A 13134-nucleotide genomic window follows, 5' to 3' on the forward strand; every position below is an offset into this window, starting at 1 on the left:
GATCTGAGGACTAATTTGCATTATCGAATCTTAGAATTACTTGTTAAACACTTGTGGTAAAACCACCATACAAGAATTCTTAGTTGATTGTGTTTAGTGAACTCCATCTCTATTAAGCAGACACAGTGTGTACTAGCCTTTGCTGCCACCATTTGTCCAATTGGTGATCCCATGACCAGGAACATTTTAGGATGTGATATACCATAAACCAAACTGAGATGGGTTTATTCTTTTTTCACCTTGTCTGTGGCTCAAATCTACATATCCGTCTAAGACTCAGTCATCAATTGAACTTCTTGTTGTTGCTAAAGAACAAAAGCAAAGCAAAATGTTAGAATCCCAACATTAGGGAAGAAAATAGATGCAGAGAGAAAATGATTATACCTTTAAAATGTTAAATAGAGGTCTTTCCATATCACAGTGGAGAAAGAAAACAAGACAAAGTGATGAAGAGAATAGGAGAAAAAGAAAGGCTACTAAAAACCTAAGCAGCCGACGAAGACAAACGATCAAAGAGGGAGGCGGAGTTGTTCAAAACCCAGGTCTTGGCGTGGGTTTCCAAATGTAACATACGCTGGACTAGTATCTGAAATAAAAAATCTAAGTCCTAACCACTCCATGATCCACTTTAAGCCCACTAAACATCCAACTAGATTCATGTCCAATTTAATTGGACTTGTCCATTCCAGTCCGGCCCACCAAATGAGGTCTAAGGGTTTTGCAAACCACCCCCACCAAAAGAGTCTTATGCCCTTGTTGGCTCAACTCCTTGGTAGCTTTCACTCATCTCCACATCACTTGGCTCCACTCGAATGACTTTTTCATTGGAATTTTCCATACGCTTTTCCTTAGCCTTAACTATCTCTTGAGGCTCCTCCTTAGCCTCTAGGTTTTCAGCCACTTTGCAAACATATAATCTCTCACAATGCTATCAATTGCCATACTAACCCACGAGTACTCATCTGATTCACTTGCCGACGGATCTAATGCTGAAGAAATGACTTGCTCCGCTTCTGCCATGATCTCACCAAAGTAATTCTCAAGGTCCCTATGCCTCACAGACATGTAAGCCAACTCGAAGTTGAACTTTTCCATCACATCTACATAGATGTCAAAGTGTGCACAAATTGTGCCTGTTATGTACATGTGATTGTGCCTCACTCATGTCCTTGCAAGAAACTTACAATGAAACAAGTACATCCTCCAAGTATCCAGACAATGTGTTAAGGCAACATATTGCATTTCCTCCATCCCACATTTAAGATCCCAATTTGGAATCATGTTTTCGATTGCCTTCACAAGCATGCTCCCATGCAACAATAAAGTATTGATAAACACCTCTGAAGGTTCCATGGCAAACGCATCCACAAACACTTCAATCACCTCCAATGCTGGCTTCTCAATGGCATCCATTCCTAATGAATCTTCAGGCGGCTCCAACAATAGTGCATTCAACACTACCATTGGACTCATACGGAGAATGCTGGCCTCTTCAGCACCTCCCTATTTCTCAGCCGCAATTGCATTCAAGCGCTGCTTGTTTGGATAGTCTCGTATCTGATGGAGCCCTTGGCAAATGAAGCAGCCTGAGAACTTCTTCTTCTGTCCCTACTGGCACCATTAGAGGCAGCAACATGGGGCTAAGAAAAGAAAAGAGTCTGTTGCTAGAGGAGTTTGACTTGAACATCTAGATACAGGATGAGCACAATTCAGGCAGACTTTGACAACTATGAAGATGTGTTGGACGAGTTCGACTTCAAGTTGGCTTACATGTTCATGAGGAATAGGGACATTGACAATTAGTTTGATGAGATCATGACAGAGGCAGAGCAATCCATTTCTTTGGTGTCAATCCTTCGGAAAGTGAATCAGATGAGGAGTCGTGGGTTAGCACAACTTCCATTTAAGATTTCCACAACATACTCACCTCAGCATTCTCCTTCCTTTAAACTCACACCCTGGTTTCCTCCCATTACCATCACCTCAGCACAAAATGTCTCATTCCCCATTCGACCTATTGTATCTCAAGCCCAATTAGTTGATATTTTCGCTAAAGGACTTGCCATGTTCAAAAGCCTCAACTTCAAGCTCATCACTAGAAAACCTCGTATGCACTTATAGGGGTATGCTATACATATCAAACAAGATTATGCAGCAACACATGAAACCAATTGTGGGAGCAAATTTTCCCACGAGAATATTCGCCTAAGATTCCTTCGTCTTCTCCGCCTCTCTTTCTCCCTGCAAAACAGATCGGAGTAAAAGGACCACACCCGGGGGGTGTTGGCTAAAGGCCCTCCGATGCCTAAGTTAGGTAGGGTGTTTCAAGGAAAACCGGGTGGCCAGAGTCGTGTGTGGTGGCCGGAGCCTTGTGTGAGAAAGAGAAAGAGAGGAGGTGGCTAGGGTTATTGAGAAATAATTTATGCAGAGTTTCAGTAGGAATTTAGACGTACCTTAACCTTTGTGTGTGGCCATCCTTTATAGTGGTATCGGAGGCTAGAGTTTCAGAGGAATAATTCCGTAAATGGAAAGGAATTATTCCTCCCCGATTTGGAATTGATTTGATTAATTAGGGATTTGATTTATTAGGGTAAATCAAATCCCTAATTGGGGTAGGTATCAAATCAATTCCTAATTTAAATAGGTAACTCCTCATTTAATTGGGAATTGGGGTATGAATAAAATTAATTATCGACCCAATTAGGTAATATTCTATTTAATTGGGTAATCCCCAATTAAATTGAATAATTCGCAATAAGGTCAAATAATCCCCAAATGGAAGGAATTATTTGACCTAGGGTTTTGATTTAATTAGCTTCCCACAAATGCCCCCCAGCTTTTGGGTGGCGTGTGGCGGCATGTAGGAGATGTGGATTAACCGTTGGGCCATCCAATTGCAACTGGGCTTCCTTCTTTGGTTTGAGCTCCTGCTTGGAGGAGGCTTTCTACTTGCTAATTTTCTAAAATTGGACTCCTAGTCAGAATGGGCTTGAGATTCCTTGTAGGTAAAGGAACCCCAATCGCTTTAAATATGAGGCTCTTCCTTGCTTGTCTTCAAACCGCAAGAAACACTTCCCATATTCCAAAGAGAGGTTCTTTGAAAATCGTCTGCTTACCAAGGGAGAGAGTGCATCTTTAGGTAAGATATATATATATATATATATATATATATAAATGTATATTTATATATATATATATATATGTATATTTATATATATATATAAATGTATATTTATATATATATATTGTCTTCTTGGTTGCGGGTCCAGCATGGGGAGCTTTGGCAGCAAGGTGAAGTGGTTTGCTAAAGGAGGCATGCGAGCTTGGTGTGCGCTGGTGAGCCAGGATGGTGCTGGGGCATGTTGGAGAGGGCTGGTCCTTGCGTTGGAGAGAGGCTACAGTCTGGGCTCAAGCTGGGGCGCGCTAGGATGGGCCATGCGCGTTGGGCATGGCTGCTGGACCAAGCGAACAGCTGGGCGCGTCTTAGGCCACATGACTGGAGCGAACGGAGCAGGCCCGTGCTGGAATGCGGCACGAGCTGGGCCTGAGGCGCGAACTGGGCTACTGCGTCGATGGGCCACGTGTGCTGTGCCCCAAATGGGCTTGAGCTGGCAGGCACTGGGCTCCTCTGCAGATTGGGTTACAGCTTGCTGGACCCTTTTTTTTTTTTGTTGCTTTTTTTTTTGTTTGTTGACGAACTAGGAATTTTAACGCAATTCTCTTCGCTATTTCTTTTTTTTTTGCAGCTGCTCATCGACCATGTCTTCTGAAAGAAAAAGCCGATCACCAAGCTCACAAGTGCCTTTGTACCTGTGGGGCGGTTCTTAGGTTCCCAAAGAGAAGTTGGTGGCCAATTTGCACTGTGTCACCACCGAGGCCAAGTTCAAAACGTGGCGCGCCCTTTTCGACTCCGCTATACCCATGGATGTGCATGTCAAGTTGGCAGAGCCCTCGTCGGACAGTATACCTCGTGTGGATCCGAACAATCCAAGCGCCAAGATTGTCACGTTCTACCCCTTCTATTTCTCACTGGGTTTCACGTTTCCGCTGTCGAAATTTTTCAGGGAGGTGTTCTGCGCCATGGAGTGTGCCCCGAGCAAGTGTACTTAGAATGTTTATCGGGCGGTCATCTGCTTTGAAAATTTGAGCCGCTTCTTCAAGCTGGATTTGACCGTGCAGGAGTTCTTCTACTTCTTCGAGGTGAGACGCTTCGAGAAATATGCCCAACTTTGCGCACGCGAACCCAAGTTATTTGATAGTTTGAGTCAGGGCGATCATGTGTAGAGGAAGGATGTGCTAAAGGTCAGCGGCAGATGGGAAGGGGAGATTGGCGACGATCCGCTCGTTCTTCTCACCTACTGCGATGGTAAGTTGCATCCTTCTGATCTGCTACTGTTGCCATGGAATTCTTTGCTGTGTCTGACTAACTTTTATCTTATGCTTGCAGATGATGACATCCAAAAAAGAAGCTCGTTCTCGACTCGGACATGACGAAGGTTCGACAAGCTTTGAGCATCCCCGCCAAGTTTCGTGAATGGAGCTGGCTGCTGAGCGAACATCGGAAGAAAGTCGGTGGCCTGCCCCCTACTGAAGATATTGAAAGGTGGAAGTCGCGCTACTTGGGGCTAAGTGACTTGCCAGTTGAGCAGGAGGAGTCATCGACTGAATCCCCTGAGGGTAGGAAAGCGTGCAGTAGCTCTGCTCAATATGAAGCTGTAGTTTCACGATTAGTGGATACTTCTCCACAGCGAAGGCAGCCGAGATCTTCTCTTGCCACGAACAAGTCTTCTACAAGGGAGGTCTCGCCTGCTCAGAAGGCCCATATGAGAGTTGCTCCTGCCTCGTCTGCCGGGATTAACTGCCTCGTCAGCGCGAACATTAAGAAGGCCAATGACATACAAGAGGTTCGAAAAAATTCTGCTCAAGTCTTTGCCCGTACTGCCTAAGACCCGTGATCTGCCATGTAAGGAAGCCGCTAGGAAGCAAGGTTTGGGTCGTCTGTGCCGATCTGGGAATCAAGCTAAGAGGACTGTACCTCTGCTTAGCAACCATGACTCATCTGCTAGGCCACGAACAATCAAGCGCGGGGCTGACTCAATGTTGCAGGTTGCAGCCAAAATAGCTAAAGAGTCGTCTGCTTGAGCGAAGAGTCCTCCAATTGCACGAATTGCCGGTCTGGGAATTGGTGATAGCTCTGCTGAAGGCGAGCCCGTGTCTGATCTGCTGAAAACAGGCTTTCTGTCAAGTCCGTTTGCTTGCGCTAAGCTAGTTGATCACATGTATCGAGTTGGCGACCATTGTGCTTTCTCGAGCCTTCCCTTGGATAAGCAAGAAGAAGCTGCCATGTATCATCTTCAAAAAGGAATGGTTTTTGCTGTTGGGGACATGCAAAACTCGCGTGATGTTGCCCCCTCTTTTGCCCTGCTTGACGAGCTGGTGAAGAAGAATGCCGACCTAACTGACAAGCTCTCGAACGAGCGGATTCGCCATGACCCGAGGATTTCCGAGATGAGGGAGAGTATGTCCGTGCTCAAGAGTTCTGTTGGCCAAAAGGATGGTGAGCTCAAGTGTCTTATGGCTACCCTGCTTGAACACAAGGAAGCCTACTTCTGCCTCGAACGTAAGCATGCTGCTTTGGCCCAGGATCTTGACAAACTGCTGGTCAAGTTTGACACCCATGTGGAAGCCACGGAGGCATCCAAGCAAGAGATTGCTGCTAATGCATACAAGCTGAGATACATGGATTGCCAAAATGGTGCTTCTCATTGCTGCCCTTTCGAAGATGATGACGGTGAGCAGTCTGGTCTTGACCTGCCCCCCGCTCAGAGTGAGCAGGTGGATGTTGTGGATGCAGAAGCAGTTGAAGAGCAGATAGCAGATGAAGCTGCAATTGAGGAAGACAAACGCCAAGGTGGGTCAACTGATGAGGCTAAGGCGGATGTGAAGGAGCAAGCAACCGAGGGGTTGAGCAAGTTGTGCCAGTTGGGCAGAATGAGGCTGTCGCCAGCGCAGTTGAGGATGTGATCGGCTAAGGGTCACTTGCTGAAGTTCCCTAGTAGTTGTAGTTCATTTTTGCTATTTTTGAACTTTGTTATTTTCTTTCAATAAGTGGTCTTTGGTTGACCATCTTACTTCTTGTTGAACCTGGCTGATTGGCCGCTTTTCAGTTGTCTTTCGAACTTCAATTCTCATTGTATCTTGTAAGTGTGTGTCCGAAGACATAGCACTTGAAAGAGACTCCATTGAGTTTGTACTTGTGAAGTAGCTTGCCTGCAATGGAGATAAGGTTCGTCGCCTGTGTGTGTATGTCGGGGACATAACGCTTGAAAAAGACTCCATTGAGTTTGTGCTCCGAGGAGAAGCTTGTCTGCAATGGATTTAAGGCTTGTTGCCTGCATGTATATGTTTATGGGACATAATGCTCGAAAAAGTACTTCATTGAAAAGCTTGCTCTTATATTGATGTTGGTGTGAATACATCGCTTTATTGAATAAAGGAAATTAACAACATAGGTAACATCGAAAGCAGTTTGTGTTCAATGGAAGTACGGGAGGCTCGTCGTCCGCTAGGAGTCGAACTGGTAAGCGAAGAGCTTCACAGATAGTATCTCTGAAGGTGGTGGGCATTCTATTGTCTTAGAATTTCCTTCCCTTCTAGAGTGTCGAAGGTGTAACTTCCTCTGCTCCCAGATTGGTTGATCACGTAGGGGCCTTCCCAGTTTGGCTTCATCTTCTTTGACCCTTACCTCAGTGATGTGATGAAAGTTTTTCTGAGCACAAGGTCTCCAGGCCGAAACTGTCTGATCCTGGCCTTCTTATTGTAGTAGGACGTCAGCTGCTGCTGGTAGGCGGCAACTCAAACAATGGCCTTTTCTCGTTCTTCTTCAAGCAGATCAAGGTTGATTCCCATCTGCTTGTAGTTTTGTTCAAGACTGCCCATCTCAATGCTTATGGAAGGGACTGTGATGTGTGGGGGAATGATTGCTTCCGTCCCATAGGCCAAGGAAAACGGTGTCTCTCCGGTCGATCTCCTTTTGGTTGTGCGATAAGCCCATAGAACTCCTGGCAGCTCGTCGACCCATTTTCCTTATGCGCCTTCCAGTCTTTTCTTTAGGCAGTCCACCACGATCTTGTTGGATGCCTCTGCTTGGCCATTGCCTTGCGGGAATCTGGGAGTTGACAGATGTTGCTTGATGCCATACTTCGCAAGGAATGCAGTGATCTGCCTGCCCACGAACTGTGTACCTTTGTCGGTAACTATTGATTGCGGGCAATCGAATCTGCAAATGATGTTCTTCCAGATGAACCGCTCAACGTCATCTTCCTTGGTAGAAGATAAAGCCTCGGCCTCGATCCATTTGGTGAAGTAAGCAGTGGCAACGATCATCATCTCCTTATTGGCAGGTGCTGTCGGCATAGGTCCCACCAAGTCAATGGCCCATTGCATGAACGGCCATGGACTGTTTTGCGGATGGTATTCCTCAGCTGGCAAGCTAGGGATTGGCTTGTACCGTTGGCATCGATCACATCTTCGAGCATACTCCGTGGAGTCTTTGCGCATGGTAGGCCAGAAATAGCCGATGCTGAGAGCCTTCTGAGCAAGCGACCTGCCTCCAGCGTGATTTCCACATTCACCGTCGTGTATTTTGCAGAGAACCTCGAGCGTCTGCGGGTACTTGATGCAAGTGAGATGAGGCCCGTAGTATGATCTGCGGATATGTGTGTAGCCTTTCATGTAATATCTTGCAGCCTTCTGCTTGATTTTCCTGGCCTTAGACTTGTCCTGGGGCAAGTTTTCATTCTCTAGGTAGTCAATGATGGGTTCTTGCCAGCTAGAATCCTTGTAGATCTGCATCAGGTCCGGCTGTTCTGCCTCTTCTACGGTAGGCTGGTCAAGGTGCTCGACCGGGATGAAGCGTCTGAACTGGGTATCTAGTGCTGATCCTAAGCTTACCAGTACATCTGCGTGCGCGTTCTCTACTTGGGGCACCTGCTGGATGGTGAAGGTGGGAAACGCCTTCAACAGCTCTTGGACTTTGTCAAGGTACAAGATCATCCTTGGGTGCTTCGCCATGTATTCTCCTGAGGCTTGACTTGTGATCAGCTGGGAATCCGAGTAGATGGCCAGCTTCTTGATTGATAGCTCATTTGCCAAGCGCAAGCCAGCGAGCAATGCCTCGTACTCTGCCTCATTATTTGAAGCCGGGAAGCCAAGTGTGATAGCTTGCTCTAACAGGGTTCCATCCGGGGTGACGATGACGACGCCTGCTCCAGCTCCTTTTTGGTTCGACGCTCCATCTACGCTTAACTGCCACATGTCTCTGGGTTGGTCAGGTTCCGCGGAGGTCTTGTCTGCTCTGGAACTTTCCTTCTTTTTTGCTGACCAGCTTCTCTTCTTCGGCTGATGGTGTGAATTCTGCAACAAAGTCTTCTAAGGCCTGGGCTTTTATTGCAGTCTTTGGCCGGTAGAGAAGGTCGTATTGGCTTAGTTCTATTGCCCACTTCATGAGCCGCTGAGAAGCATCAGGGCTGTGGAGGATTGATCTCAAAGGAAAGTCAGTCATAACGATGACTCGGTGAGCTTGGTAATAAGGCCGCAGCTTTCGCGCGGAAACGACAAGGGCCAAAATGAGCTTCTCCAATTTTGGGTAGCGAGTCTCTGCATCGAGGAGAGCTTTTGACGTATAGAATATCGGATGTTGGGCCCCAAGTTCTTCTCGGATGAGAGCTGAGCTGATGGCTGAGTCGGACACTGCCAGGTACACGAACAAGTCTTCACCAGGAACTGGCTTCGAGAGCAGGGGAGGTGAAGTAAGGTAGGTCTTTAGACTCTGGAAAGCTACTTCGCACTCCTCGTCCCACTTGTCTTTTTGCCCCTTCTTCAAAGCTTTGAAGAATGGTCTGCACTTGTCGGTAGACTTCGAGAGGAATCGGTTAAGGGCTGCTGCTCTACCCGTCAGACTTTGTATTTCCTTCACTGTGGAAGGTGACTTCATCTCGAGAATGGCTTTAATTTGGCGTGGGTGTGCCTCGATACCTCGTTGTGTGACTAAGTACCCCAGGAATCGGCCGGATGATACACCGAACGTGCATTTACTTGGATTCAGCTTCATGCGGTATTGGCGGAGCAGGCTGAATGCCTCAGTGAGGTTTTTGAGGTGGTCTCCACGCTTGGGGGCTTTGACCAGCATATCATCCACGTAGACTTCCATGGTTCTGCCGATCTGCTCCTTGAAAATCTTATTCACGAGCCTTTGGTAGTTGCTCCAGCGTTCTTCAACCCAAAGGGCATGACCTTGTAGCAGTAGGTCCCTCTCTCGATGATGAAAGAGGTCTTCGCCTTGTCATCGTCGTACATCATAATTTGATTATAGCCGGAGTAGGCATCCATGAAGCTGAGCAGCTGGTTGCCGGAAGTTGAATCCACGAGCTGGTCGATCCTCGGCAATGGGAAGTTGTCTTTAGGGCATGCTTTGTTGAGGTCGGTATAATCGACGCACACTCTCCATTTGCCCTTTTCTTGTTTTGCCACCAAAACGACGTTGGCCAGCCATTCTGAGTAGGAGACTTCTTCAATAAATCCGGCGGCTAGAAGCTTGTCGATCTCGGCTTCAATGATCGCGACTCGCTCGGGAGCGAAGTTGCGTCTCTTCTGCACCACGGGCTTGCTGGCAGGGTTGACATGGAGGCGGTGGCAGATGATGTCTGGGTCGATGCCGGGCATGTCAGATGGTGACCACGCGAACATGTCTTTGTTGTTTTGGAGGAAGATGGTCAACTCCACCTTCTCGTCTGGGCTTAGGCGCGAGCCGATCCTCGCTTTCTTGTCTGGCTGGTTAGGATCGAGGGGTACTAACTCAACGTCTTCCTCAGGCTTCCAACCTTCTTCAAGGGAGCCTTCCGGGCGGATTCCCTCCTCTCGATCCTTCTTGTTTGGATTCTGGCACGAGCCGATCTGCGCTTCTTTGTCTGGCTGGCCAAGATCAGGGGGTACTAACTCGACGTCATCCTCAGGCTTCCAACCCTTTTCAGGGGAGTCTTCCGGGCGGATTCCCTCGCCTTGATCCTGGCTCATTAATTGCTATTGTGGGGTAACAGCTCCCTTCTCGCTCGAGCTTGCTTGTTTGCTGGGAACGCTCAGTGCCTCGTTAGCAGCTTGCATTACTGGTGTGAACTGCAACTGCCTGCTCTTCTTGAGCCCTTGGGCTGTGCATCTTCTTGCCATGGCTTGGTCACTATTGATCTGCCCGATTCCGCCTCCAGGGATGGGTATCGAATCTTCTGGTGTAGAGCAGATGTGATGGCCTCGATCTTGCTGATCCACGGTCGGCCCAAGATTCCATTGTAGGGGAGATCTCGTTGATGACCATGAAGGTTTGCGAGCAGAGCACTGGGGGTGAGTGGACGTCAAGGTCGATCGTTCCGACAGTGATTGATGTGGCCCCATTGAAGCCGGTAAGCGACCTGGCAAGTTTGCTAATCTTGGGCTCCAATCCCATCTGTTGGATGACAGATAGTTGCAGGATGTTAGCTGCGCTGCCCTCATCCACATGAATTCGCTCGATCACAGCTTGTTCAATCTGAATGCAGATGACTAGCGCGTCATTATGCGGTAGGTCAAGCCCGATCAAGTCCTTCTTCTGGAAACCAATGATGGGTGTATCCACAATGACTGGTACTCCTGTTGTGACTTGGGAGACATAAGTTGCCTGCGCGATCTTCCTCTTGCGCTCCTTGGTGGTCAGCCCGGACTCCCGGGAGTCAGCTAGAATGGTGTTGATTCGAATGACCTTTTGGGGAGGTTCCTTGGCAGCCGCATCACGATCCTCGATCTGTTGGATGGCCTCTTTGCGACGAATTCTGTGCAATGACCTTCTCTGACCAGCTCCTCAAGATGCCTTTTCCAAGCATTGCAGTTGTTGGTGTAATGTCCGTGCTCCCCGTGGAATGCGCAGTATTTACTGGTGTCCCTCTTAGAGGGGTCTCCCTTCATGGGTGGCGGTCTCCTCACCCACGGCTTGTCCTTCACTTGAGCCAGGATCTGATGAATTGGGATAGCGAACTCAGTGAAGGTCCCTATTTCTGAGCTTCCCTCTCGGGGCCGCGATCTGCGCTTATCTCGGGCTCTTTGCTCGAACTGGTTGCTCTTTTGGCTTGCCTGCTTCGTCGGGTGATCAACTTGCTTGCTGGCTTTCTTTGCGGCGATTCGATCATCGTCCCAAAGTGCGTAGCGTTCTGCCGTCGCGAACACTTCTGCCAAGGTTTGACTTGGTGTTATGGCCAGCTCCCGGTATAGCTCGTGCTCGGTTGGCAAGCCCTTCTTGAAAGCTGAGGATGCAACTTGGTCATTGCATCCTATGATGTTAGCCTTTTCAGCCTTAAACCGTCTTAGGTAGTCTCGTAGAGACTCATCTGGCTTCTTGCGCAGGTTGAATAGATGGTCCGCATGCTTTCTGACCGTCTTGTAGGAGGTGTACTCCTTTGTGAAGATGAGGGCCAACTCCTTGAAGTTTCCTATCGACGCGGACGGTAGAGTGTGGAACCAATCTTGAGCTGCTCCTTGCAGGGTCATCGCGAACACTTTGCACATCAGGGCATCGTCTGCCTTGTATAGGATCATGGCGCTCTTGAAGTGCCTCAAATGGCTCTCAGGGTCAGAGTCTCCCTTGAATGGAGTGATGGATGGCGTTGTGAACCGCTTCGGTGGAGGAGCTCGTTCCACTTTGTCGGTAAAGGGCGAGCAGTCAACTCGATCAATTTCCTTGTGCAGGGCCTCCTCCGTGCTTCCTTTAAGTTGGAGAGCTTAGAGTCGGTCATTTACTAGCTTCTCGACATCCTCTGCTCGCAGGACTGGAGTCTCGTGCCGGTGTCTTCGGTGCCTCGAGCACGACTGGCTAACTTCTTCCTCGGTTCCCAAGGGTCGATCCCTTTGGTTGTTCTGCCCGTGGGGCAGATTAGGAGATTGAGCTTGTGAGGATTCCTCTACATCTTGTCGCCGCGTGTTGGTCCTCGAGCGGGTTGGTGGGCATCGGTCATCATCTTCTGCCGGCAAGGAGGGTCGCTCAGGTCGACGTCTTTGGTGTCTCGGGCTCAACTGGCTAACTTCTTCCTCGGTTCCCAAGGGTCGATCCCCTTGGGTGCCCTGCCCGTGGGGCAGATTAGGAGATTGAGCTTGTGAGGATTCCTCTACAGCTTGCCGCCGCGTGTTGGCCCTCGAGCGGGTTGGTGGGCATCGGTCGTTGCACTTGTCACGCGACTGCTCACTAACTCGAGCTCCTTATGGGCCCAAACGGGCGTGGACATTAGACTGTAGGCCTAGCCTCTCAAGCACATTGGTCCTTGGTCCTAGCCTCGAACGGCTCGCGGTTGTCTGCGTCTCATCTGCTCGATCTCGATCTCTCCTCTGCCAGTTTTCCCTTGTCTGACCAGCCTGGGACCTCACGAGCTGCTCGCCGGCATGCTGGTGTGCCCTCCTCTCCTCGTCACGGGTCCAAGGTTTGGGCCTTGATTCAAGTTGATCTTCCTGAGTAGCTGGCCAATCAGGTTGTTCTGATCATCGACCTTCTGTGTGAGTTGATCGACCCGTGAGTTAAGGTCCACCTGACTGCGCAGGTCAAGTAGAGTGTTATGCATCGGGCCCAACGGCATATGGGCTAGGGCTCCATTAGACGCGTACACAAGTGCATATGTCAAGTGTGATCGCAGAGGAGGGAGAGAATGGATTTTCTCCAAGACTGGGACGACGTCGGAGTAGCCATGGGGCTGCGCAGCAAATCCGGTAGTTGAGTGGTGTGGCTGCTTCTGTGCTCCGACTGCAGGACAGCGAGGCAGAGCAGCTCTGGTAATCGGCGCTGGCAATTGCAAGGCTGTGGAGGTCCCAAGGTCATGTGGAGGCTGTTCTGCAATTATGGCAGCTGAAGGTGGCTGCAAAGCACTAGAGGACGACTGCAAGGCGTTGGCAGCCACGATTCCGTGCGGTTGCATTGAGGTTTCCACCACGAAACCATGAGATGGGCCCATCGTGGTGGCGTTACTCTTCGTACGTCTTGTATCAACCATGGTTGTTTGAAAAAATGTGTGAAAGATGGATTTAGAGCACGCTTTGAATATATCTCGTGCTCTCAATGAAAGCACC

At 48.9% G+C, this 13134-nt stretch overlaps 2 protein-coding genes across 2 annotated transcripts; both read right to left on the reverse strand.

The window, feature by feature from the left end:
• Positions 1–7086: 7086 nt before the first annotated feature.
• Positions 7087–8316, reverse strand: LOC117621722. The gene has a single exon (XM_034352273.1). It carries the CDS (start codon positions 8314–8316, stop codon positions 7087–7089), a length of 1230 nt encoding a protein of 409 aa, XP_034208164.1.
• Positions 8317–10234: 1918 nt separating this feature from the next.
• On the reverse strand, positions 10235–11571 carry LOC117621723. The gene is made up of 2 exons (XM_034352275.1): positions 10882–11571; positions 10235–10831 (listed from the first exon to the last, which is right to left on the reverse strand). Exons 1-2 carry the CDS (start codon positions 11569–11571, stop codon positions 10235–10237), a joined length of 1287 nt encoding a protein of 428 aa, XP_034208166.1.
• Positions 11572–13134: the final 1563 nt, after the last annotated feature.

This window comes from Prunus dulcis, chromosome 3 (assembly GCF_902201215.1).
Source record: "Prunus dulcis chromosome 3, ALMONDv2, whole genome shotgun sequence".
In the NCBI taxonomy this organism is placed as follows: domain Eukaryota; kingdom Viridiplantae; phylum Streptophyta; class Magnoliopsida; order Rosales; family Rosaceae; genus Prunus; species Prunus dulcis.

Bases quoted from the DNA above. Each gene is read 5' to 3' on its own strand.
- LOC117621723 (XM_034352275.1), bottom strand. From the start codon at position 11,571: ATGACCCTGCAAGGAGCAGCTCAAGATTGGTTCCACACTCTACCGTCC. The intron at 10,832-10,881 runs GTCAGAGAAGGT...GCCATCCAACAG, and splicing joins AAAGGCATCTTGAGGAGCTG to ATCGAGGATCGTGATGCGGC.
- LOC117621722 (XM_034352273.1), bottom strand. From the start codon at position 8,316: ATGTGGCAGTTAAGCGTAGATGGAGCGTCGAACCAAAAAGGAGCTGGA.